The following is a 26,226-nucleotide window of genomic DNA, read 5'->3' on the forward strand; positions in this document are numbered from 1 at the left end:
CAGCCTCATGCCCATCATCCCCTTAGGACTATCCCAACCCTTCCCACCTGCCACATTGTATCCGGTGTGTGCAAGGGCTCTGCAGAAGGACCAGAAGACACAAGACCTGCCCTCCATTGTAGGCAGCATCCCAGAGTTAGGAGCACATAGGCTTTGAGGGCAGACCTGGGCTGGAATCTTTCAGAGCTTGGCTCTCCTATTCCTTGTCTAGAAAAGGGAGGTGACAGTACTTCCCACTTCACAGGACTGTTGTGAGGCTGTGATGAGATGATATGCCTGGAGGTATAATCATAATAACATATTGGCCGGGCGCAGTGGCTCATGCCTATAATCCCAGCACTTTGGGAGGCCGAGGCAGGTGGATCACAAGGTCAGGAGTTCGAGACCAGCCTGGTCAATATGGTGAAACCCTGTCTCTACTAAAACTACAAAAATTAGCCGAGCATAGTGGCAGGCGCCTGTAGTCCCAGCTACTAGGGAGGCTGAGGCAGGAAAATCGCTTGAACTCGGGAGATGGAGTTTGCAGTGAGCAGAGATTGCATTCTAGCCTGCGCAACAGAGTGAGACTCTGTCTCAAAAATAAATAAATAAATAAAAATAAAAAACATATTAACATATTAATCATAACATATTATCAATAATCAGGAAAAAAATAATAGCTAACATTTATTGAGTACTTATGTACCAGCCATGATTGTAAGCATCTTACACGTATTAACTTCTTTTTCTTTTCTTTTCTTCTACTGATACATAATATTTTACATATTTATGAGATACATGTGTTTTTTGCATGCCTAGGACATGTAATGATCAAGTCAGGGTATTTGGGGTATCACCTGGAATATTTATCATTTCTATGTATTCATAATATTTTAAGTCCTCTCTTCTGGCTACATTGAAATATACAACATATTGTTGCTAACTATAGTCACGTCTGCTGTATAGCATTAGAACTTATTTCTTCTATCTAACTGTAATTTAGTACCTATTCACCAACCTCTTCATTTCACCCTTCTGCCCCTGACCCTTCTCAGCCTCTGGTATCTGTCATTCTATTCTCTTCTCTATTTCCATGTGATTGTTTTAGCTTACACGTCTGAGTGAGAACAATATGCAGGTTTGTCTTTCTATGCTCTGGTTGTTTCACTTAACGACCTCCAGTTCTGTCCATGTGGCTTCAAATGAGATGATTTCATTCTTTGTTTATGGACAAATAGTATTTCATTGTGCATATTTGTCACATTTTCTTATTTTATTTTATTTTATTTTTTTGAGATGAAGTCTCTCACTGTTGCCCAGGCTGGAGTGCAGTGGCACGATCTCAGCTCACTGAAACCTCCCAGGTTCAAGTGATTCTCCTGCCTCAGCCTCCTGAATAGATGGGATTATGGGCGACTGCCACCATGCCCGGCTAATCTTTGTATTTTTAGTAGAGATGGGGCTTCACCATGTTGGCCAGGCTGGTCTTGAACTCCTGGTGATTCACTCACCTCGGCCTCCCAAAGTGCTGAAATTATAGCTGTGAGCCACCATGCCTGGCCCCCAACATTTTCTTTATTCATTCATCCTTTGATGGACACTAAGGTTGATTTCAGATCTTTGCTATTGTGAATAGTGTTGCAACAAACATGGGAGTGCAGGTCTCCCTTTGATAGACTGATTTCTTTTCCTCTGGGCACATGTCCGATAGCTGAGCTACTGGATATACGGTATTTGATGTTTTCAGCTTTTGAGGAATCTCCATATAGTTTTCCATAGTGGTTGTACTAATTTACATTCTTACCAGCAGTACATAAGAGTTTCCTTTTCTTTTTGTCATTTTCCTTTTTTCTTTCTTTCTTTTGGTTTTTTTTTTTTTTTTTTTTTTTTTTTTTTTTTTTTTTTTTTTTAGACAGAGTTTCATTTCACTCTTGTTGCCCAGGCTGGAGTGCAACAGCACAACCTCGGCTCACCACAACCTCCATCTCCCGGGTTCAAGCGATTCTCCTGCCTCAGTCCTGAGTAGCTGGGATTACAGGCTTGTGCCACCATGCCCAGCGAATTTAGTACTTTTAGTAGAGATGGGGTTTCTCCATGTTGATCAGGCTGGTCTCAAACTCCCAACCTCAGGTGATCCACCCATCTCGACTCCCCAAAGTGCTGAGATTACAGGCAGGAGCCACCACGCCCAGCTAGTTCTCTTTTTTCTATATCCTCCTGGCTATGTTTGACTCTTACCTGGCAGGCAGCAAGAGCATGGTGGGTGCAGAAGCCCAGGCTCCGGGAGTCCCTCCACATATGCTGCTCACTCTGCAGCTACATTCCGCTTTTTATGGAGTTTGCCTCTATTGACCAGTAGGTTAGGGCTACCTGTTACGAACATTACTTGGTAATTGAATACAAACTTTTAAAAATAATAACCATTCCAGCTGGGGTGAGATGATATCTTGTAATGGTTTTGATGTCCATTTCCCTAATGCTGAGTGATATTGGGCATTTTTTCATATACCTCTTGGCCATTTGTATGTCTTCTTTTAAGAAATTCTTGCTCAGATCCTTTGCCCACTTTTTAATGAGATTACTTGTTTTTTTTTTTAATTGGTGAGTTGATTGAATTCCTTGTATATGCTGGATGTTAGTCCCCTGTGGGATGAATGATTTTCAAATATTTTCTTTTTTTTGTCTTTTCTTTTTCTTTCTTTTTTTTTTTTTTTTTTTTTTTTTTTTTGAGATGGAGTCTTGCTCTGTCACCCAGGCTAGAGTGCAGTGGCATGATCTCGGTTCACTGTAACCTCTGCCTCCTGGGTTAAAGCGATTCTCCTGCCTCAGTTTCCTGAGTAGCTGGGATTACAGGCATGGGCCACCACACTCAGCTAATTTTTGTATTTTTAATGGACGGGGTTTCACCATGTTGGCCAGACTGGTCTTGAACTCCTGACCTCAGGTGATCCACCCACCTTGGCCTTCCAAAGTGCTGGGATTACAGGCGTAAGCCACCACGCCTGGCCTCTTCTGTGTATAGGGCAATGTATGTGAATGCTGATTGCAATCATTAATGCTATCTTTTTGTCTGCCCTTTGTTAAGCCAAAGGCCCTGTGATGACAGCCCAGTATTACTGCCTCGGCTGTGTGCATCCTGTATCAACGAAGAGCCCAGACCTGGAGCCCATTCTGAGACACGGTGTTCAGTACTTTAACAACAAAACGAATCATTCCTCCCTCTTCATGCTTAGTGAAGTAAAACGGGCCCAAAGACAGGTTTGCCCTTTAATTCTCTATGTCACACAGCATTACCAAAATTTGTTAGATCTTTACATTTAAAATGTATGATTGCATGGCTGGTAGTGTTTTCCCCTGACTAGCACAGGAAGTGAAGGGCTTTCTCATTCATCAAAGTGAGTAGGACAGTGCAATACGTAAAGTGAGAAAAGATGGCTAATCAGACCCCCTTCCTTTGATGTTTGATTTTAACAAATGGGTAATCATCATTACAGCCTCTTCCTAGAGACATTGAAAAGGAAAAGTCATACTGGGCTTAAGATTTTGAAAGAACTAGCTAAGGCAGTGGCTCACGCCTGTAATCCCAGCGCTTTGGGAGGTCAAGGTGGGCAGATCACCTAAGGTCGGGAGTTTGAGACCAGCCTGACCAACATAGAGAAATCTCATCTCCACTAAAAATACAAAATTAGCCAGGCATGGTGGTACATGCCTCTAATCCCAGCTACTCAGGAGGCTGAGGCGGGAGAATCACTTGAACCCGGGAGGCAGAGGTTGTGGTAAGCCAAGATCACACCATTGTACTGCAGCCTAGGTAACAAGAGCAAAACTCCATCTCAAAAAAAAAAAAAAAAGTAAAGAAAAGAAAAGAAAAAGAAAACTATATTATCATCTAGCCACCATGAGTTAAACACAGCTCCAAAATATTAACTTGTGTTGAAAATGGTTGGCATGGCTTTCTGGGTACCCACTAAGTTACAGTTCCCATATAATCAGGAAAAAAAAAAAAAAAGTAAATATCCGTAAATCTTTTTTTTTTTTTTTTTTTTAAGACAGTCTCGCTCTGTTGCCTAGGCTGGAGAGCAGTGGCATGATCTTGGCTCACTGCAATTTCTGCCTCCTGGGATTAAGCGATTCTCCTGCCTCAGCCTCCCAAGTAGCTGGGATTACAGGCGCACATCACCACGTCTGGCTAATTTTTGTATTTTTAGTAGAGATGAGGTTTCACCATGTTGGCCAGACTGGTCTTGAACCCCCAACCTCAAGTGACCTACCCTTCTTGGCCTCCCAAAGTGCCGAGATTACAGGTGTGAGCCACTGTACTCAGCTGTAATCTTCTTTCTTTCTTTTTTGAGACGGAATCTTGTTCTGGTGCCCAGGCTGGAGGGCAGTGGCATAATCTCAGCTCACTGCAAACTCCACCTTCTGAGTTTAAGCAATTCTCCCGCCTCAGCCTCCCGAGTAGCTGGGTTTACAGGCACTTGCCACCACACCAGGATAATTTTTGTATTTTTAGTAGAGACAAAAGTTTCCCCATGTTGGCCAGGCTTGTCTTGAACTCCTGACCTCAAGTGATCTGCCCATCTCAGCCTTCCAAAGTGCTAAGGTTACAGGCATGAGCCACTGCACCTGGCCCAGCCAGACTTTTCTGATAGTTGACTGGGTTCCTCGTATTTCAGCCTCTATGAGTGATTCCCTTTGGTCAGTAACATTCTCTGCATTTAATAAACCTTACAACTTGCTTTCATGCAAGTGTGCTTTACTCAATTATGTCCATATAGAGCTATAGGGGTGGGACCGGCCCAGAATAAAGTAGGAGAAATCTTATTACTTGGTAACCTGGGAGCCTGAGGACCCACCAGTAAAGACCACCCCCCTCCAAAGTCTTCTTTATCCATCTAGAAGGGCATTATTATTTTATAAAATTCAGGAAACATTTCTCTCTGCAGCCAGGCAGAGGAAATATTGTTAGGATTTACTTAAGGAAATCCATGTTCCAAAACTGGCTAAAGAATTTAAAAATATATCTTGCTTGTCATTTTCAGATGGCTAGCGGGGTGTGTGCATGTGTGTGTGCGTGTGTGTGTAGAGTGTGTGTGTAAGAGAGAGAGAGAGAGAGAGATGAGAGTCTTAAGGTGCTCAATATTTATTCAGCATTTTTTGCCTAGTAATAATAATTTATATTTCTTGGACACTTGTTATATTGCCACACAGTGTTCTAAACTCCTTATAACATTTATATCCCACAGTGAATAATATTTAAGCTACCATTTAAATATTCAATCTGAATATTGTTTCAGGTGGTGTCTGGATGGAACTTTCTAATTACCTACTCGATTGTGCAAACAAATTGTTCCAAAGAGAATTTTCTGTTCTTAACTCCAGATTGCAAGTCCCTTTGGAATGGTGTAAGTAGCCAAAAATTTAATTATGAAGTTCTTAGCATTTTATTTACATTTTGATGGTAACTATCAAGCTGGGTGGGAAGACTGTCACTAAACTTTTAGATGACATTCAGTAATTCACATTCACATTCACTAGGGCCTCCTAAAGCTCACATCACTGGTCAAGCTACCTCACCTACCAAAGAATCTGCACAGCTAGCAATAAGTATTTTTTATAACTTTATTTTATTTTATTTTATTTTATTTTTTGAGAAAGAGTCTCACTGTGTTGCTCAGGCTAGAGTGCAGTGGTGCCATCTTGGCTCACTGCAGCCTTCACCTCCCAAGTTCAAGCAATTCTCCTGCCTCAGCTTCCCAAGGAGCTGGGACTACAGGTGCCTGCCGCTGTGCCTGGCTAATTTTTGTATTTATAGTAGAGACAGGGTTTTGGCCAGGGAGGTCTTAAACTCCTGACCTCAGGTGATCCACCCGTCTTGGCCTCCCAAAGTGCTGGAATTACAGGCGTGAGCCACCACGTCAACTGCGCCCAGCTAGCAATAAGTAGTTACAGAGTGAAACCAGGGAGGAGACATAGACAAAATGCTTGAACTGTCAAGTGTATCTTTGTTATGTTTCCACACTTTCCTATTTTTTCTTCCCCATGTGCTCAATGCCCATGTGTTTGTTCCCTTGCTCTACCCAGGACTATTTTCTTTTCTTTTTTGAGACAGAGTCTTGCTCTGTCACCAGGTTGGAGTGCAGTGGCAGGATCTCGGCTCACCACAACCTCCGACTCCCTGGTTCAAGCGATTCTCCTGCCTCCGCCTCCTGAGTAGCTGGGATTACAGGCACGTGCCACCACGCCCAGCTAATTTTTGTATTTTTAGTAGAGATGGGGTTTCCCCATGTTGGCTAGGCTGGTCTCAATCTCCTGACCTTGTGATCTGTCCGCCTTGGTCCCCCAAAGTGCTGGATTACAGGTGTGAGCCACCACACCCAGCTGCCAGGACTATTCTTCTTGTCAAACTTTTCTGTTTGTTTTCTCATCTTCCCTCCCCTACCTTTATCTTTAATAAATAGACACTGAGTCTCTAGCTTTCAGTGGTCCTTCATAGCATCATATCTTGTTATCTGAACCAAAATTACATTAAGATGGTGTATCTCAAGGTAGTAGTATCTAGTGAACGTTAAGATAGCTGTTAAGATGGCTAAGACATGGTATGTTCCCAGGGATGTTTGCATTTGCACAGACAACTGTGCTTTAGCCAAGGAATTGCTGCAAGTCCTTTAATCTAGGAATTCTAATTCTTTTATATGGGAAATCCAGACCATAAGATGTTAATTTCAGTTGTTTTTTAATAGGAAAATATTGTAAATAAATCGTTTATACAACATTAGAGAATGGCTAAATAAATTACAGTATATCCATACAGTAGGATATAATACAACTATCAAAAATTTTTAGTTTTTAGTAACATACTAAAATGGTTACAGTGTTAATTTAAAAGAAACATAAAAAGTAGGATACAGGCCAGGTGTGGTGGCTCACGCCTGTAATCCCAGCACTTTGGGAGGCAAAGGCTGGAGGGTCACAAGGTCAGGAGATTGGGACCATCCTGGCCAACATGGTGAAACCCCGTCTCTACTAAAATACAAAAAATTAACAGGGCATGGTGGCATGTGCCTGTAGTCCCAGCTACTCAAGAGGCTGAGGTAGGGGAACCACTTGAACTCAGGAGGCAGAGGTTGCAGTGAGCTGAGATGACGCCACTGCATTCTAGCCTGGTGACAGAGCAAGACTCTGTCTAAAAAAAAAAAAAAAAAGTAGGATACAAAACTATACTGTTATACATATTTATTTAAATATACAAAATAAATGTAAATATAAAAAGTGATGCAAAACAAATTACCACAAAATATAGAATGTAGTTAAATTTCATTTGGAATTGTGGGTGCTTTATCTGATTCTTTATATTTTTTGGAAATTTTTGATACTTCCCAAATTTTCTAATTGAGTATGCATTTATTTCATAACTGGAGAAAAAAGTAAAAAGGACTCTATCAAGGGAGTAAAAATACAAACCACAGAATGAGAGAAACTATTTGGAAATCATGTATCTGATAAGGGTTTAACATGCAGAATATATAAAGAACTTCTTTTGTTCATTAAATAACAAGTATTAGAAAGAACATAGAGAAATTAGAACTTTTGTACATTGCTGGTAGGACTGTAAAATGCTGCAGCCATTATAGAAAATAATTTGGGGCAATTTCTGAAAATGTTAACCATAGAATTACTATATGACCCAGAAGTTGCACTCCTAGGTATATGCCCAAAAGAACTGGAAACACATATTCAAACACACGCTTATACATGAAAGTTAATAGCAGCAAAATTCATAACAGCCAGAAAGTCAAAATAATCCAAATGTACATCAACAGGTGAATGGATAAACAAAATGTGCTATTATATATATACACAATGAAAAACTGTTCACCCTTTAAAAAGAATGAAATTCTGATACATGCCACAATGTGGATGAAGCTTGGAAATACTATGCTAAGTGAAATAAGCCAGATACACACACAGAATATCGTATGGATTCCACTTATGTGAAACATCTAGAACAGGCAAATTCATAGAGACAGTGAGTAGATGAAGATTTGTGAGTGGATAGGAGGTGAGAATGGGGGTTTATTGCTCAGTAGGTAAAACTTCTGTTTGAGGGGGCTGAAAACTTTTAGAAATGGTGATGGTTGCATGACATTGTGAATGGAATTAATGCCACTGAACTGTATCCTTTAAAATGGTTAAAATGGCAGATTTCATGTTATACATTTTTATCACATTTATCACACAGAACCTGGCTACTTTGGTTTATTATTCTTTTTTTTTTGCTCCCTTCTGGGGACCTTGGCATAGGTCTTTCTCTTTATTTTTCTCCCTCTGTTTTTAAATTATGAAATCGTGTCAAGTCAAAAATTAACTTAGAATGCTGTTCCGATAACATTATATGGAATTCTCATTTTTGTTATTTTGTTTGTTTTTTTTCTTTCCTTATCCAAAGGAGACCCTAACTTTTTAGGCAAGCATGTTTATATTTCCAAGTATATTGTTTTTGTCTGTTTGTTTAAACAGTACTAATTTTTAGAGATTATTTTTTCTTTTTGATGCTGAGGTAAAAGAACATACCCTGTATTGTGTCTGCTTTGTAAAATGTATTTAATCTTTTTGTAACCTGGCATAAAAACAATAAAAAATATTTGCATGATACTGGCCAGATGCTATAGCTCATGCCTGCAATCCCAGCACTTTGGGAGGCTGAGGTAGGTGAATCACTTGAGATCAGGAGTTCAAGACCAGCCTGGCCAACATGGCAAAACCTTATGTCTACTAAAAATATGAAAAATTAGCCAGGTGTAGTGGCACGCACATGTAATCCCAGGTACTTGGGAGGCTGAGGCAAGAGAATCACTTGAATCAGGAGGCAGAGGTTGCAGCGAGCCAAGATCACGCCACTGTACTCCAGCCTGGTGACAGAGCAATATTCCATCTAAAAAAAAAAAACAAAAAAAAAAAACAAAAAAAAAAAACCACCACCAACAACAAAAATACAAATACATGCAAATTTGTATGATACTTATGAAAGTATCATTTAAAATCACATATAGTATGAAAATATCATTTAAATAAATCTTTATTATGTTATTCAAATCTTCTATGGTCTTTTTTCTTTTCTTTTCTTTTCTTTTTTTTTTTGAGACAGAATTCTACTCTATCACCCAGGCTGGAGTGCAGTGGCTTGATCTCGGCTCACTGCAACCTCCACTTCCCGGGTTCAAGTGAGTCTCCTGTCTTAGCTTCTGGATTACTGGGATCACAGGCATGTGCCACCACACCTGGCTATTTTTTTGTATTTTTAGTAGAGATGGGGTTTCACCATGTTGGCCAGGTTGGTCTCGAGCTCCTGACCTCAGGTGACCCACCCACCTAGGCCTCCCAAAGTGCTGGGATTACAGGCGTGAACCACTGCACCTGGCCTACTTGAAATTGCTAACACTGAATTTTCCTATCATGATGATTTCTATCCATTTCTATTCATATGTGTAATTTTTTTACTTTATGTATTTTGATTCCAAGCCTTCTGGTCTGTGCTTTTGAAAAATAAAATTATCATTTTTACTACCTTTATGAGTGTTTTGTTTTGTTGAATTTTACTTTGTCCAATATTACTAATATTCTAGTTCCTTCTCTGTTCATAGTTGTCTCATATAGCCTCGCTCATCTTTTATTTTTAAGCTTTACATATTGTTTTTATTGTGAGATAATTCTTGAAACTGTAATACATCAATTTGGTGTCTTAACAGTCTGAAAGTCTTACCTTTTTCTTTTAGAAATGTATCTTTTTATTTATATGGTTGTTATTTCTATACTAGATCTTGTGATCTTATTTCCTGCTTTCCATGTGCTTGTGTACATGCATGTATTTGTTGCTGCTATTGATACTATTACTTAATTGTATTTTAGTCTCTCTTTTGCAGTAAGACTTTTTTTTTTTTTTTTTTTTTTTTGAGACAGCCTCTCACTCTGTCACCCAGGCTGGAGTGCAGTGGCACAATCTTGGCTCACTGCAACCTCTGCCTCCCAGCTACAAGTGATTCTCCTGCCTCATCCTCCCGAGTAGCTGGGACTACAGATGTATGCTACCACACCCAGCTAATTTTTGTATTTTTTGTAGAGACAGGGTTTCACCATGTTTCCAGGCTGGTCTAAAACGCCTGGTGTCGGGATTACAGGCGTGAGCCACCATGCCTGGCTTCTTTCTTCTTTCTCTTTTTTTCTGAGATGGAGTTTCTTTTTTTTTTTTTTTTTTTGAGACAGAGTTTCGCTCTTAACCAGGCTGGAGTGCAATTGCAATGGTGCGACCTCGGCTCACCGCAACCTCCGCCTCCTGGGTTCAGGCAATTCTCCTGCCTCAGCCTCCTGAGTAGCTGGGATTACAGGCACGCACCACCATGCCCAGCTGATTTTTTTTGTATTTTTAGTAGAGACGGGGTTTCACCTTGTTGACCAGGATGGTCTCGATCTCTTGACCTCATGATCCACCCACCTCGGCCTCCCAAAGTGCTGGGATTACAGGCTTGAGCCACCACACCCGGCTTTTTCTATGCAATGATTTGGAAAGTATGCATCCTATTTTTCAATTTTACTAGCTGTTTAAAGACTCTAAAAAACGTTTTTAACTTAACACGTATATGCTTTTTAAAAACCAGGATATCGGTGAATGTACAGATGATGCATACCTGGATACTCAGCTACGAATTACTTCCTTCACACAGAAATGTGACATTTATCCAGGTAAGGAATAACAAATGTTGACACACCCATAGAGGAATAGTGGTCCCAGACAACTGGCTGGGTCTTTTCCTATAAGTTGTGTTTTGGTTCCCATGATATACTCCAAAGTCTGTGTAACCTGCGGGCATAGATGCCCCCCTTGATGAGAACACAGTACCTCTTCCCTTCCCAGTTGTACTGCAGCTCAGGCTGTTCTGTAAGTGGCCAGAATGGGTTACAAAGATGGAAGGGAAATACATGACCCCTGGGCAAAGTTGGCCTTTGGGTACAATGCCAACTGGTCTCTCTTCTCTACAAGTTGTCGTCAAGTCAGGTGCTGTAATTTGGAGAGACCCGTATTTTAATTCTAACCATTCAGAATAAAACCCTTTCAATTAAGGTGGTTTTCCCTGCATGTTATAACGGGAAGAAATGGAGATAGTATGAGTTTGTGGTCAGGTCAGTATTTCCTATAACAAGAGTTGGCTTTTCTCATGCTTGGAAAACACTTGTATGCATTCCAAAATGAGTAATCTGAAGCTACCTGCTCACCAGAGCCACAACACTTAAATTTTTCTTATGAGAGTCACTCCTTTAAATTAAGCATTGCTTTTTACAGTTTCCATCAAAACTGCAAACATTCAAGAAAAGTGTAGCATTTTGATTGAGTCACTCACACCTTCCAATTGAATATGTTTCCCTAAATTCAATGGGCTCTGAGGAGGAGAAAAGAATAGAGGCAGTGAGTGAAAGTCAGACAGACAACCTTCACCCACTCACTTCTAAGTCTGGGCTACCATGTCGCCCTTTATAAATGTAGGTGCTGGTTCTTATGCAGGAGGGATGCTAGGCCAGGCTGCTACTTCAGTGTACATGCTGACAATACCTGATCCTTCCAGGGGAGGATTTTGTACAACCACCTACCAAGCTTTGTGTTGGCTGCCCCAGAGATATACCCACCAACAGCCCAGAGCTGGAGGAGACACTGACTCACACCATCACAAAGCTTAATGCAGAGAACAATGAAACTTTCTATTTCAAGATTGACAATGTGAAAAGAGCAAGAGTACAGGTGTGTAAATTATGCTACAAAAGCACTAACACTATAGTCTATGTGCAAATTGCTTACTAATTTTGCCACTGATCTTGGCTCTGAATTGGGAAACTATCATTTGATAATGTGCTTTGGTAGGTTAGATTTGGTAGGTTCAGTGCCAATCTCCCTGCATGCTTGATCTTGGACAAGTGTTTTACAACATTCTCTCTGTTTTGTATCTGTAAAAGACTGAAGTGAGGAACAAACAAATTCATATATGTCAGACCACTTTTTCAAACTCTAAAATGCTATATGAATGCAATAGCAACCACGACATAATTAAGAAAATTCAGGGCTAGGGCCAACAAGACTTACTCTGTATCTTTCTTGACTCATCTCTCATTATAATATCACATAATGCCTTGGGCTCAGCCACATCAGTCTATCCATCATTGCCTAGCTTCCACACTCTCTTGCTTCTATGTCTTTCACCTACTGTTCTCTCTGCCTGGGATGGCTCTCTTGGAAATGTACACTCTGAGGATTCATCTCTCCTTTGATACCCTTTCAATAGAAGATTGACAGGAGTGTCTTCTGGGAGTGAGGAGACTCAGTTTCACCATAGCATCTGCCACTCAAATCCCAGATCGCTCTGGGTGGTCATTCAAATGTTCTAAGCTTTTGCAGCCCCATCTATAAAATGAGTGACTGTATTAGAAGAGCCTACATAGGCCATGCACGGTGGCTCATGCTTGTAATCCCAGTACTTTGGGAGGTCGAGGCGGGTGGATCACCTGAGGTCAGGAGTTCGAGACCAGCCTGACCAACACGGAGAAATCCCTTTTCTACTAAGAATACAAATTAGCCAGGAGTGGTGGTGGGCATCTGTAATCCCAGCTACTCAGGAGACTGAGGCAGGAGATCACTTGAACCCCAGAGGTGAAGGTTGCAGTGAGCTGAGATCACGCCAGTGCACTCCAGCCTGGATGACAGAACAAGACTTTGTCTCAAAAAAAGAAAAAAAAGAAGAGCCTAAATTTCTAGCAACTCCAATAGTCTCTGACCAATGTTTTTTATGAACAGATTCCTAGTTTAGGGACTCAAAACTGGCTTCCCTAAATACAAGTTAAAGAAAAATAATCAAAATAGAGCCAAACTATTACAGCAAGCCAACATAATCTTCATAATCTGGTGAAAAAATTCGGCAGCAAACCACACTGCCATGTGTGTACCTATGCAACAATCTTGCATGTACTTCACATGTACCCCAAAACCTAAAATGCAATTAAAAAAAAAAGAAAATAAAAAAATTCTCACTAAAAAGTTTATACAGGCTGGGCGCGGTGGCTCAAGCCTGTAATCCCAGCACTTTGGGAGGCCGAGGCGGGTGGATCACGAGGTCGAGAGATCGAGACCATCCTGGTCAACATGGTGAAACCCCGTCTCTACTAAAAATACAAAAACTAGCTGGGCGTGGTGGCACATGCCTGTAATCCCAGCTACTTAGGAGGCTGAGGCAGGAGAATTGCCTGAGCCCAGGAGGAGGAGGTTGCGGTGAGCCAAGACCGCGCCATTGCACTCCAGCCTGGGTAACAAGAGCGAAACTCCGTCTCAAAAAAAAAAAAAAAAAAGTTTATACATTTGGCTAGGAAATTGATTTCTAGGAATCTAAAATAGGCGTCTTTCTATACAATGATATTCACTGAAGTTGTAATTATAACAGCAAAAATAGTCAAATGTCAAAACGATTAATACAAGAATGATTAGATCATGCCTGGTATATCCTTAGAATGGAATGTTAAGCAGCAATTTAAAAGAATCTTTGTGAGGCACTCTTGATGTGGGGAATGTCTGGTGTTATAATATTCAATGAAAAAAAGGAGGCATAAAATTGAATATTCATGATGTTATCAGTTGTATTATTTAAAAGTACAGAAAATCATATGGAAAAAAAGGGGGGTGGATGCAGTGGCTCATGCTTATAATCCCAGCACTTTCGGAGGCTGAAGTGGGTAAATTGCTTAAGGTCAGGAGTTTGAGACCAGCCTGGGCAACATGGTGAAGCCCCATCTATACTATTAGGTTGGTGCAAAAGTAGTTGAGGTTTTTGCCAAACTAATGGCAAAACCACAATTACTGTTGCACCAACCTAATAAAAATGACAAAATTAGCCAGGCATGGTGGTTTGCGCCTATAAGCCCAGCTACTCAGGAGGCTGAGGCACGAGAATCGCTTGAACCCAGGAGGCGGAGGTTACAGTGAGCCGAGATCGCGCCACTGCACTCCAGCTTGGATAACAGAGTCAGACTCTGTCTCAAAACAAACAAATAAAAAACAAATGCCTCATAGTCATAGTGGTGATTTTCAGGTGATGGAATAACAGGCTACTTTAATCTTTCTAATTTCCTGTGTTACTTTTGTAACTGAAAATAGTAAACAAAATAGATTAAAGTAAATCAAAACTGAGACTTTGATCTCTCTGCTACTTGAGCACTCATTTCTTTCTTTCTTTTTTTTTTTTTTTTTTTTTTTGAGACGGAGTTTCGTACTTGTTACCCAGGCTGGAGTGCAATGGCACGATCTCGGCTCACCGCAACCTCCGCCTCCTGGGTTCAGGCAATTCTCCTGCCTCAGCCTCCTGAGTAGCTGGGATTACAGGCACATGCCACCATGCCCAGCTAATTTTTTGTATTTTTAGTAGAGATGGGGTTTCACCATGTTGACCAGGATGGTCTCGATCTCTTGACCTCGTGATCTACCCGCCTCAGCCTCCCAAAGTGCTGGGATTACAGGCGTGAGCCACCGCGTGCAGCGAGCGCTCATTTCTATCCCAGACATGACCACCCTCTCTCTGATTTCATTGCCACATCACCACGTTAGGTTTACTTGAAAGGGATGCCAATCTATGCTACTCATGCTTTTATCAGCTTTAAGTGTCACTTTTTTCACTTTTTTTTTTTTTTTTGAGATGGAGTCTCACCCTGTCGCCAGGCTGGAGTGCAGTGACATGATCTTGGCTCACTGCAACCTCTGCCTCCCCGGTTCAAGCAATTCCCCTGCCTCAACCTCCCAAGTAGCTGGGACTACAGGTGTGTGCCACCACACCCGGCTAGTGTTTTCTGTTTTAGTAGAGACGGGATTTCACCATGTTAGCCAGGATGGTCTCAGTCTCCTGACCTCATGATCTGCCAGTCTCGGCCTCCCAAAGTGCTGGGATTACAGGTGTGAGCTACCACACCTGGCCCGTGAAATTCCTTTATTCTTTGGTTGTTATTGTTGTTTCACAAGAGATGGGGGCCAGGCACAGTAGCTCATGCCTGTGATCCCAGTACTTTGGGAGGCTGAGACGGAAGGATCACTGGAGCCCAGGGCAAGACTGGCCTGAGCAACATAACAAGTCTCTGTCTCCACAAAAAAAGAATTAAAGGCTGGGAGTGTGGTCCATGCCTGTAATCCCAGCACTTTGGGAGGCTGAGGCGGATGAACCACTTGAGGTCAGGAGTTCGAGACTAGCCTGACCAATATGGTGAAAAACTGTCTCTACTAAAAATACAAAAATTGAGGCCAAGTGCAGTGGCTCATGCCTGTAATCCCAGCACTTTGGGAGGCCAAGGAGGGCAGATCACCTGAGGTCAGGAGTTTGAGACCAGCCTGACCAACATGGAGAAACCCCACCCTACTAAAAATACAAAAAAAAAAAAAAATAGCTGGGTGTGGTGGTGCATGCCTGTAATCCCAGCTACTCAGAAGGCTGAGGCAGGAGAATGGCTTGAACCTGGGACGTGGAGGTCACAGTCAGCCATCACTTGAACTTGGGAGGCGGAGGTTGCAGTGAGCCTAGATCATGCCATTGCACCCCAGCCTGGGTGACAAGAGTAAAAATCCATCTCAAAAAATTAAGAAAAAGAATTTTAAAAATTAGCTGGATATGGTGGTATGTGCTTGTAGACCCAACTACTTTGAGAAGCTGAAGTGGAAGGATCACCTGAGACTGGGAGGATCACTTGAGACCAGGACATCGAGGCTGCAGTGAGCTATGATCATGCCAGTGCACTCCAGCCTAGGTGACAGAGCAAGACCCTTTGGGCAACAGAGCAAACAGAACGAGAGAGAGAGAGAGAGAGACAGATAGAGAGAGAGAGAGATGGGGCTCCCACTCTGATGCCCATGTTGGACTCAAACTCCTGGGAGCAAGCAACCTGCCCAGCTCAGCCTCCAGGTGCACATCACAGTACCCAAGTCCCTTATTCTTTAGTCTCAATGTTGTAGGAATAATCTATCATGTATTGCATGTCGCAAATTTGCCATCAAAGAGAGAACCACTCATTCTCAAGCATAAATAGCTAGTCCTCTTAACTGTAACTGTTAGTAGTTACAGTTCTCTCTGTGGTTTAACCAATCACTATTGTAGTGTGTGTGTGTTTATGTTAAGGATGCCAGGGGGACACCAAAAGGTCACCCTTCAGTTAGTTGCCAAGTCAATCGAATATTGTGAGAATTTCAAACTTACTTTAGAGAGATGAGTCTTTACTGATTTTTGCATTTAAAGAGAGCAATTTGGCTGCTTGGACATAGTCACCCGAGGAAGCATTGGTGCAAGTAGCCAATTTACTGGAAATTAGTTAAACATGATGAATTTGCTAAAAGCTAATCTCCAATCTACCTGGACTGAACTCCTACAAATGACCAATATGCCAAATTGCTGAATATTTATTTTATAGTTTTAATCTTGCCTTGGGTTTGCATATTTAGACCTGTTTGGACACATGTTGATTCCACATTGGATTTATATTTTAGATGCCAAACGTTTCCTGAATCTTCCATTTTCACATGTTAGGAATTGCAGCTTCATATGTTTTATTTTGCCCTGCCATCACTGCTGCTGTCCCCAAGGCTGTTGATGCTCCTTCCTGTCTCTGCTGAGATGAATATACTTCCAAGATAATGTGTGTGTGCATGCAGAAATTTTGCCTTTGACAAAGTTCTAGAAATGTCAAAAAATATGTATATATCTAAGACGATGTAAATTACCAAAATCACCAAACTATTTGCAATGATGCCAATTTACATTCACATCACCTGGGTATATGACATCAGTTAAGGATCTTAATTTGAATTCTCTTCCTAACAGCAGTGACTGAGGCTGAAGGTTTCCTATGCCTGGCCAACACCAGGTATCATCAATTTTTGTCTTCATCTTTGCCAGCATGGAAGGTTAACAATGATGTCTCACTGCCTTTTTTTAATGAGCATGTTTTTGTTTATTAATGAAGTTAAACTTTTTTTTCAAGCTTAATGACTATTTTAATTCATTCTCTGAAATATCTGCTCATGGTTTTTGTCCACTTTTTAGTGTTGGGCTTTATATGCATATGGATATTGATTTTATGTCATAGTTTTCCCAGTTGACCCTTTTACTTTGCTTACCTGTTGGGGTCACCACCTGCGGGGGTCTGTCCTGCAGACCCTGACTCAGCAACGGATGAATAACATACATTCACACACAGAATACAGTGAATGAGCAGGCTGGGTGTCCACGGTCATTTACAGACTCCCTTGGGAGTACTGTAAACAGTTGTGATTGCCAGCCCTTACGTGCTGGCCTCTCTGGTCTTTATTCAGCACACATTAAATGACAAAAGCTTTGAGTCAACACCATTATAGGTTGAAGATTAAAGGACAGATTCTGATGCCTAAAGCAAATACCATTTAGTGGGTAATATCCTTTGTTGACCTCCCCACAAGAGAAGCTATCTGGAATAATCAAAGGTTAATTTTAGAACCACATGAGTAAACAAGTTAGTTAGGTAAACTCCCCACATTCCTTTGTTTCTGCTCTAATTTATTTAACGAAGGGAACAAGGCTGCCTTCAGCCAAGAACTGTAGAAAAAACCCTTAGGCCTTCCATAAGGATATGAGACTATATTCTATAACTTCCTCTAATATTTTTCCCTTAATATTTTTGCCAGTATCTTGACTGAACTCCTACACTTACTGTGATTTTTCAGAAGCGGTTTCATTTTTGTTCAGTGAAGTTTTAATATTTTCCCCTTCCTTTAGATTTCTTTCTTCTGCTTTTCACCTAAGAAAGGCCTTTCTCATCATGAGTTTTGGTGAACATTTATTTATTTGTTTTCATTTTTTGTTTGTTTTGTTTGTTTCATTTTTCTGAGACAGTCTCACTCTTTTGCTCAGGCTGGAGTGCAGTGCCACAATCTTGGCTCACTGCAACCTCTTCCTCTCAGGTTCAAGTGTTCTTGTGCCTCAGCCTCCCCAGTAGCTGGGATTACAGGCACCTGCCACCACACCCAGCTAATTTTTCGTATTTTTAGTAGAGACGGGGTTTCATCATGTTGGCCAGGCTGATCTTAAACTTCTGGCCTCAAGTGATCCACACACCTTGGCCTCCCAAACTGCAGGGATGACAGGAGTGAGCCACTGTGCCCAGCCTATTTTTACTTTTTATTTCTTTAATTTTTTTTGAAGGTAAGCTTAAACAGGGAAGACTTCTGATAAGAATGACCCCTGAGAAAGGTAGCAATGTGGATGCAATTTTTAGGACCTCAGATAGAAGATGTTATTTAATGTCTATTTAATTCCTCTCCTCTGGACCCTGAATAGAGTTGAGCCATCAGCTGTGGTTTGCATTACAAATTGTCAGCTTTCTTAGGCTACATTACACTGATCAACTTTAATTAAGGTATACTCTGAAAAGAGCAAGATAATTCATGAGCACAAAGGAAAGACTCTGAATCCCTCTTGGAACCTCTTCCCAACTTCCACACAAACCTAGATTTTTCAAAGTTAATCATTAAATTCATTTTAAAAATGTAACCATACTTAGCCAGCAAAACAACGCCAGAAAAGAGGAGAAGTTTAGTTCTTCCAATGACTCCCTGCAATCATCTCACATCATGCTTTTATCTTTTTTTTTTCCTTTTATCTCATTTACACTGAAGGTCTACACATCGTGCTTTTAAAAAAAAAATCAGGACCGGGCGCGGTGGCTCAAGCCTGTAATCCCACCACTTTGGGAGGCCGAGGCGCGTAGATCACAAGGTCAAGAGATCGAGACCATCCTGGTCAACATGGTGAAACTCCGTCTCTACTAAAAATACAAAACATTAGCTGAGCATGGTGGTGCGTGCCTGTAATCCCAGCTACTCAGGAGGTTGAGGCAGGAGAATTGCCTGAACCCAGGAGGCAGAAGTTGCGGTGAGCCGAGATCGTGCCACTGCACTCCAGTTTGGGTAACAAGAGAGAAACTCCGTCTTGGGGGGGAAAAGAAGTCAGGAGATAGAGAAGACTGTTGTAGTTTGCTTTTACAAAAATGGGATTACACTATCACCCTGTAACTTCCATTTTTTCAATAATGGCTGTCCCTGTAGGTTAACAGATATAGGTAGCATGCATTCTTTTTAATAGCTACATACTATTACAAACACACCCACATACACACACATACGAACACACACACACACACATACACTTATTTATTTATTTATTTATTTTGAGACAGAGTCTCACCCTGTTGCCCAGGCTGGAGTGCAGTGGTGGGATCTTGGCTTACTTCAACCTCCACCACCCAGGTCCAGTGATTCTCCTGCCTTAGCCTCCATAGTAGCTGGGGTTACAGATGCCTGCCACCATGCCCAGCTAATTTTTTGTACTTTTAGTAGAGATGGGGTTGCACTATATGTTGGCCACGCTGGTCTCGAACCCCAGACCTCAGGTGATCTGCCCTCCTCAGCCTCCCAAAGTGCTGGGATTATAGACATGAGCCACTGTAAGCAGTGGTAACCATACTTAGCCAGCAAAACACCACCAGAAAAGAGGAGTTTAATTCTTCCAATGACTCCTACCCACAATCACCTCATATTGTGCTTTTAGCAACCAAATATTAAATAATTTGGTTGAGAAATTGGGCCACAAAACATTTAATGAAAGATAGTGTTGTATAGTGATTAAAACTGTTGCTAGAGATTAAAATAATTATTTTTTATTTTTATTTTTTGAGACAGAGTCTTAACTCTGTTGCCCAGGCTGGAGGGAAGTGGTATAATGTTGGCTCACTGAAACCTCCCCCTCCTGGGTTCAAGTGACTCTTCTGCCTCACTCTGCCAAATAGCTGGAATTACAGGCAGGCACCACGATGCCTATCTAATGTTTGTATTTTTAGTAGAGATAGGGTTTGACCATGTTGGTCAGGCTGGTCTTGAACACCTGGCCTTAAGTGATCCACCTGCCTCTGCCTCCCAAAGTGCTGCAATTCCAGGCATGAGTCACCGTGCCCAGCCTAAAATAATTTCTTAATATTAAAAATAGTACGAGAAGCAATAAAAAAACATAATTTTTCTAATTACATAATTTAATCCACATATTTCTATAGTAGTACTAGAGTACTACTATATTAGTACTTCACCAATTCAAGAGTTGGCAGAACAAGGCATGTTTAAAAACATTTTAAGTTTTTCTTCCTATTCCTCTTAGATTCTTAGATATAACAACCTGAACTCTTGAATTACTAGTAAATTTAACAGCTGTTGGACAATAAAACTCAAATAAATACATACATACATAAAAATTGTAGCTTGCTTTTTTTCTTCCTTCATTTAGAAAAGGAAATGGGACCAACCAATTGCCAAATATTTTAAATATGCAGGTAAGATTTAATGCCAAACATTTGTACTTTTTGTGTGTAACTCCCTGAGTTGATCAATTAAAATTTCAAGATTCTCCCTTAAAATGTCTTAAAGATAAATGATTTATTATGCAAATATTTCTTAAGCATTCATTTTGTGCTAATTAATTTCAGGTGGTAGCTGGCAAGAAATATTTTATTGACTTCGTGGCCAGGGAAACCACATGTTCCAAGGAAAGTAATGAAGAGTTGACCAAAAGCTGTGAGACCAAAAAACTTGGCGTGAGTAATCATGCACCTGTCTACTTTTTCACTGGAAGCTTATTTGATGTTTTAAAAATTGTTTGTTTAAATATCTCATGAATAACACTGTCTCTCTTTTGACTTCTGTTTTCATGGATAGCAAAGCCTAGATTGCACTGCTGAAGTTTATGTGGTACCTTGGGAGAAAAAAATTTACCCTACTGTCAAGTGTGAACCACGGGGAATGGTATGATTCTAATTACAGTTGGCATGGGGTCAGTTCTGCTCATTCTGAAAATTCATATTTAGGGGTTGAAAATGAACCATTACTGAAATGAATTGGGGAGCTATCTTCTTAAAATGAGGAGTAACTCTCACACTTCTGTGCTGATCTGTTTAATGGCCAGAAAGGAGAGTAATAATCCTCCTAACCACTTCTCACACACTGCCAGTGTCTCAGTGAAGCTGCTATAGACCCTCTCCTAGTACACTGCAGTCCTGCTGTGGAGTAGCAACATCTGCTATGCCAGGTGCACCTGAGGCCAGATACAGCACTCCACTGCATTCTGCTGACATGCAAGGACCATGTGAAAAATGCACAGCCAGGCATGGTGGCTCACGCCTATAATCCTGGCATTTTGGGAGGCTGAGGCAGGCAGATCACCTGAGGCCAGGAATTCGAGGCCAGCTTAGCCAACATGGTGAAACTCCATCTCTACTAAAAATACAAAAATTAGCCGGGTGTGGTGGTGCGTATCTGTAATCCCAGCTACCAGGGAGGCTGAGGCAGGAGAATCACTTGAACCCAGGAGGCAGAGGTTTGTATGAGCCAAGATCTCGCCACTGCACTCCAGCATAGGCAACAAAGAGCAAAGCTCCATCAAAAGAAGAAGGGGAGGGGACGGGAGGGGAGGAAAGGGAAAAGAAAGAGAAAAATGCAGACTCACTGGCTGGGCAACGCAGAAAAATGCAGACTCACTGGCCTGTAATGCCAGCACTTCGGGAGGCCCAGGCAGGCAGATCGCCTGAAGTCGGGAGTTCAAGACCAGCCTGACCATCATAGAGAAAAATCCCATCTCTATTAAAAATACAAAAAAATAGCTGGGTGCGGTGGCTCAAGCCTGTAATCCCAGCACTTTGGGAGGCCGAGGCGGGTGGATCACGAGGTCGAGAGATCGAGACCATCCTGGTCAACATGGTGAAACCCCGTCTCTACTAAAAATACTAAAAATTAGCTGGGCATGGTGGCACGTGCCTGTAATCCCAGCTACTCAGGAGGCTGAGGCAGGAGAATTGCCTGAACCCAAGAGGCGGAGGTTGCGGTGAGCCGAGATCGCGCCATTGCACTCCAGCCTGGCTAACAAGAGCGAAACTCCGTCTCAAAAAAAAAAAAAAAAAAAAATTAGCAGGGCATGGTGGCAGGCATGTAGTCCCACCTGTAATCCCAGCTACTCGGAAGGCTGAAGCAGGAGAATCGCTTGAACCCGGGGGGCAGAGGTTGTGGTGAGCCAAGATCACGTCACTGCACTACAGCCTGGGGAACAAGAGCAAGACTCCATCTCAAAAAAAAAAAAAAAAAACAGAGAGAGAGAGAAAAGAAAAGAAAAATATAGACTCGCAAACCCCACTTCACAGCTACCAAATTTTAACAAGATGCCTGGGGAATCAAGTTTGAGAAGCATTTGTCGATGTCATCTTTCTTTTTTAAATCTTAAAAGAACCCTAGGAAGTAGTAACCCTTTCCCTATTGTCAAGGATGAGACACTAAAAACTAGAAAGACTTTGAGGTCCTGAGTGAATAATGACACGACCAAATGCTTCCTCTGTCCCATTCACTATACTGAAGGCTTCACGCATTTTCCATTAGTTTTCCTTATAACTCTATGAGGCAGGTGCTGTTATTATTTCTATTTTACAGAGGGGAAAAGTGAAGCTAGTGGCACCTGGATTCAAATATTGGTCAATTCAGAGTCTACCCTTTTCATGATGATGTTGATGACCAGTAGGGTCAGGCTTGACTTCAACGACCATGTTCTTTGCATCACCAAAGATGATGTTAATCACTGTCTCTAATTAACACCTTCTCACGGGTAGTAAGTGTAGGTAGAATTAATCCACAAATCAACATCTTCGACGCAAGTTGCCTCTTCTCCCTCTTTTCTGATTTAGTCTTTTGTCGTGTGTAGGTATGTAGATGGACTAACACAAACATTGTACAAAGGCTGCATTTCAAGCTTGTGAATATGTCTTAATGTACTTCAGCACAACAAAGTGATCATGGATACATGCTCCCTATATATTCAGTTCATAAAGCCACTTGGGGCCTTTTAGGATGAAAGCAGTGATGATGATAATAACAATAGTATCAATAATTAAATGCTGTGCTTGCATAATCATAGGCTTAGAAGATACCCTAGAGATTAGCTACTTCAACCACCCAATTTTTCCAGATAAAGAAAAAGCTCTCTAGCTTATTTTACTGTTTGTTTGTTTGTTTGTTTGTTTGTGAGACAGAAACTCACTGTCACCCAGGCTGGAGTGCAGTGGCGCCATCTCGGCTCACTGCAACCTCCACCTCTTGGATTCAAGCAATTCTCCTGCCTCAGCCTCCTGAGTAGCTGGGGTTACAGGCATGCGCCATCATGCCCAGCTAATTTTTGTATTTTTAGTAGAGATGGGGTTTCACCATGTTGCCCAGGCTGGTCTTGAACTCCTGACCTCAAGTGATCTGCCCTCCTTAGCTTCCCAAAGTGCTGGCATTACAGGCGTGAGCCACCACGCCCAGCCATTTTATAGTATCATTAAGAACAAAAATCAATGTCCACAAATTTTAAGACCAATCAAAAGAGAAAAAAGTACTATTCATCCTTTCTGGTATATTAATGTAGTATTTAAAATCTGGCAAACACCTCCCCCATTGTAAACTAAGATAGCATTGTCAGATATCTGTGTTTGTTTCCTTCATTGATAGCACAATTTTTGCAGTAATACATTCATTTTATATTTTCTGTTTAGACCTCACTGATGAAAAGGCCTCCAGGTTTTTCACCTTTCCGAACATCACAAGCAGGGGAAATAAGAGAAGAAACAATTGTAAGTCCACCCCACACTTCCATGGCACCTGCACAAGACGAAGAGCGGGATTCAGGAAAAGAACAAGGGCATACTCATAAACATGACTCGGACCATGAAAAGCAAAGAAAACATGGTCTTGGCCATGGCCATAAACATGAACGTGACCATGGGCATGGGCACCAAAGGGGACATGGCCTTGGCTGGGGGCACCAACAACAACATGGTCTTGGTCTTGGACATAAGTTCAAACTTGATGATCTTGAACACCAAGGGGGCCATGGCCTTGACCATGGACATAAGCATAAGCATGGTCATGGCCATGGAAAACATAAAAATAAAGGCAAAAAGAATGGAAAGCACAATGGTTGGAAAAAAGAGCTTTTGGCAAGCTCTTCTGAAGATAGTACTACATCTTCCGCACACACCCAAGAGAAGACAGAAGGGCCAACACCCATCCCTTCCCTAACCCAGCCAGGTGTAGCAGTTACATCTGACTTTCAGGACTTTCAGGACTCTGATCTCCTTGCAACTATGATGCCTAATATACCACCAACTCCCACAGAGAGCGATGATGATTGGATCCCTGATATCCAGATACAACCAAATGGCCTTTCATTTAACCAGATATCAGATTTTCCAGACACAGCCTCCCCCAAATGTCCTGGACGCCCCTGGAAGTCAGTTAGTGAAATTAATCCAACCACAAAAATGAAAGAATCGTATGATTTTGATCTTGCTGATGCCCTTTAATTTATGCAGCCATAGGTATTTCTTTAATACTTTTATTAAAGTATCAATATCCCTCTCTCCATTGTCCAAATGCAAATATCCTGATATAATGCACCAAAAGCTGTGCAGCTTCAGAACAGCCTAAAGAGAAGTAGCAGATTCCCAGTAGAGACACCATCAATCTCCATGGACTGTGTAAAATTGTGTGCCACAATTCTAAATCCTTTCAGAATCTTCTTCACAAGTTTTCTAAACTAGCACAGACAATGGACAAACTAATGTGCCTTATGGCCTGCTGCAACTGGCTTCTGTGATAACAAATATGCACCTTACAACTTATGTCATAAATTTTCATACAAAGATTCTTGACATTCTGAATGAACTGTGGCACCTGCTCTTTGAATGTGTGTGAAAATAAGGGAAGTCAAGAGATTCAATGTTGAGCTTATTAATGGAGTAGAAATGATTTAAAAAAAAAAAAACTTCCAGATGTCAAAGAGAAGTAACAAGAAAGAAAGACAGGTTGGCCAAAGGGAGGAAAAGGGGGACATAAATTAAATGACTTTCTGTTCCCAAAATGGGCTAGTTATATCAAATAAGTACTCCCACTTGACAAAGCTATTCTGATAATTCCCTTTCTGGGTGAGAGTGTTTCTTATAAGTCAATAATTTCTGTTTACTCATTAACTACTCTTTGCAACAGGCTTTCATATAGGAGTATTCTGTTTATTTTTTGCTGAGGCTAGATTGAGTAATTCTTAGTTTACAGAAGCTTTGAGCTTAATGATAAGGCTGAAAAGCAGAGAAAGCAATATAGAACCAGGCTTGCCAAGGAAGCTTTTGAAATAATTGACAAGGGAATGTTATGGAATGTGATGCAGTTGGTTCAGATATTTTATGAGGAAATTCTTCTCTAGCCTCACTTTATAATCAGATCATCTTTTTGTTATGACATTGAAGACCATTGAGTTTTGCAAGAGAATAATAGGATTGTCTTTCATTGCCCTATCGTGCAAAGAAGGTTTATGTTTTATAACCAATGTTGTACTTTTGCCTAGAGAAACAAAATATGGCTTTTAATAGCTACAGTCATCTTTGGATGCGTATGTCACTGCTGCTTCAATTTATCGGATGTATTTGAACCTCTGAGTTTGTCTTTCATCTTATATATTGCCTGTACTTTTAAATAAACAACCAAAGGCGTCAGGAAAAAGTCTCGCCTTGTCAACTGGATGCTCCACTTTTTAAAAAACATTGAACGATAACATCAGATTAACTGAGTTTTGCTATACTTACAGAGTCACCTAAGGTCCTGCGAGTACAAGGGTCGACTCCCAAAGGCAGGGGCAGAGCCAGCATCTGAGAGGGAGGTCTCTTGACCAGTGGGCAGAATCTTCACTCCAGGCACATAGCCCCAGCCACCTCTGCCAGCAACCTTGAGAGGAAGGACAAGAAGAAAGATGGGATAGAATTTAAATAGAGAAGAATGCCATTTTATCATCCTGCCTCTGGGTGAAATAAAGATCAGTTTTGATGTTCTTACTCCTGGTTAATTCACAGTGGTCTCCTTTCGGCCATACCCATCCTGCATCAAATTCTAGCTGGTCTAGACTCAGTGCTGTGGCTCTGCTGTGGAGGCTCACAACCCAACACTGGAACACTCTCTAACCAAGGCGGAGAGCCTTAGGAGGGACTTCCTTACCACTATGGGTGCGAAATTCAGTCAGTAGGTCATGCTTCAACCAGTAATCTAAGGACTCTCGCCACCTTCTCTTCCTCCCTCTTCTATTCCCAAGCCTTTAG

General features: G+C 41.4%; 1 protein-coding gene across 2 annotated transcripts in view; it reads left to right on the forward strand.

Annotated features, from left to right (window-relative positions):
- Positions 1 to 25,965, forward strand: part of KNG1 (kininogen 1) — a 29,930-nt gene extending 3,965 nt beyond the window's left edge. Inside the window, exons 4-11 of one of the 2 annotated variants that reach the window (XM_010337697.2) lie at positions 3,065 to 3,237; positions 5,277 to 5,384; positions 10,635 to 10,719; positions 11,598 to 11,770; positions 20,551 to 20,658; positions 20,780 to 20,866; positions 23,635 to 23,712; positions 25,722 to 25,965. In XM_010337697.2, the coding sequence (XP_010335999.1) occupies positions 3,065 to 3,237; positions 5,277 to 5,384; positions 10,635 to 10,719; positions 11,598 to 11,770; positions 20,551 to 20,658; positions 20,780 to 20,866; positions 23,635 to 23,712; positions 25,722 to 25,802 (893 nt within the window). In that variant the 3' untranslated portion in view covers positions 25,803 to 25,965. Of the gene's footprint in view, positions 1 to 3,064; positions 3,238 to 5,276; positions 5,385 to 10,634; positions 10,720 to 11,597; positions 11,771 to 20,550; positions 20,659 to 20,779; positions 20,867 to 23,634; positions 25,637 to 25,721 lie in introns of those variants that run through there. The other variant, XM_003926995.4, reaches the window with a different exon arrangement.
- Positions 25,966 to 26,226: the final 261 nt, after the last annotated feature.

This window comes from Saimiri boliviensis, chromosome 8, assembly GCF_048565385.1.
Source record: "Saimiri boliviensis isolate mSaiBol1 chromosome 8, mSaiBol1.pri, whole genome shotgun sequence".
NCBI lineage: Eukaryota > Metazoa > Chordata > Mammalia > Primates > Cebidae > Saimiri > Saimiri boliviensis.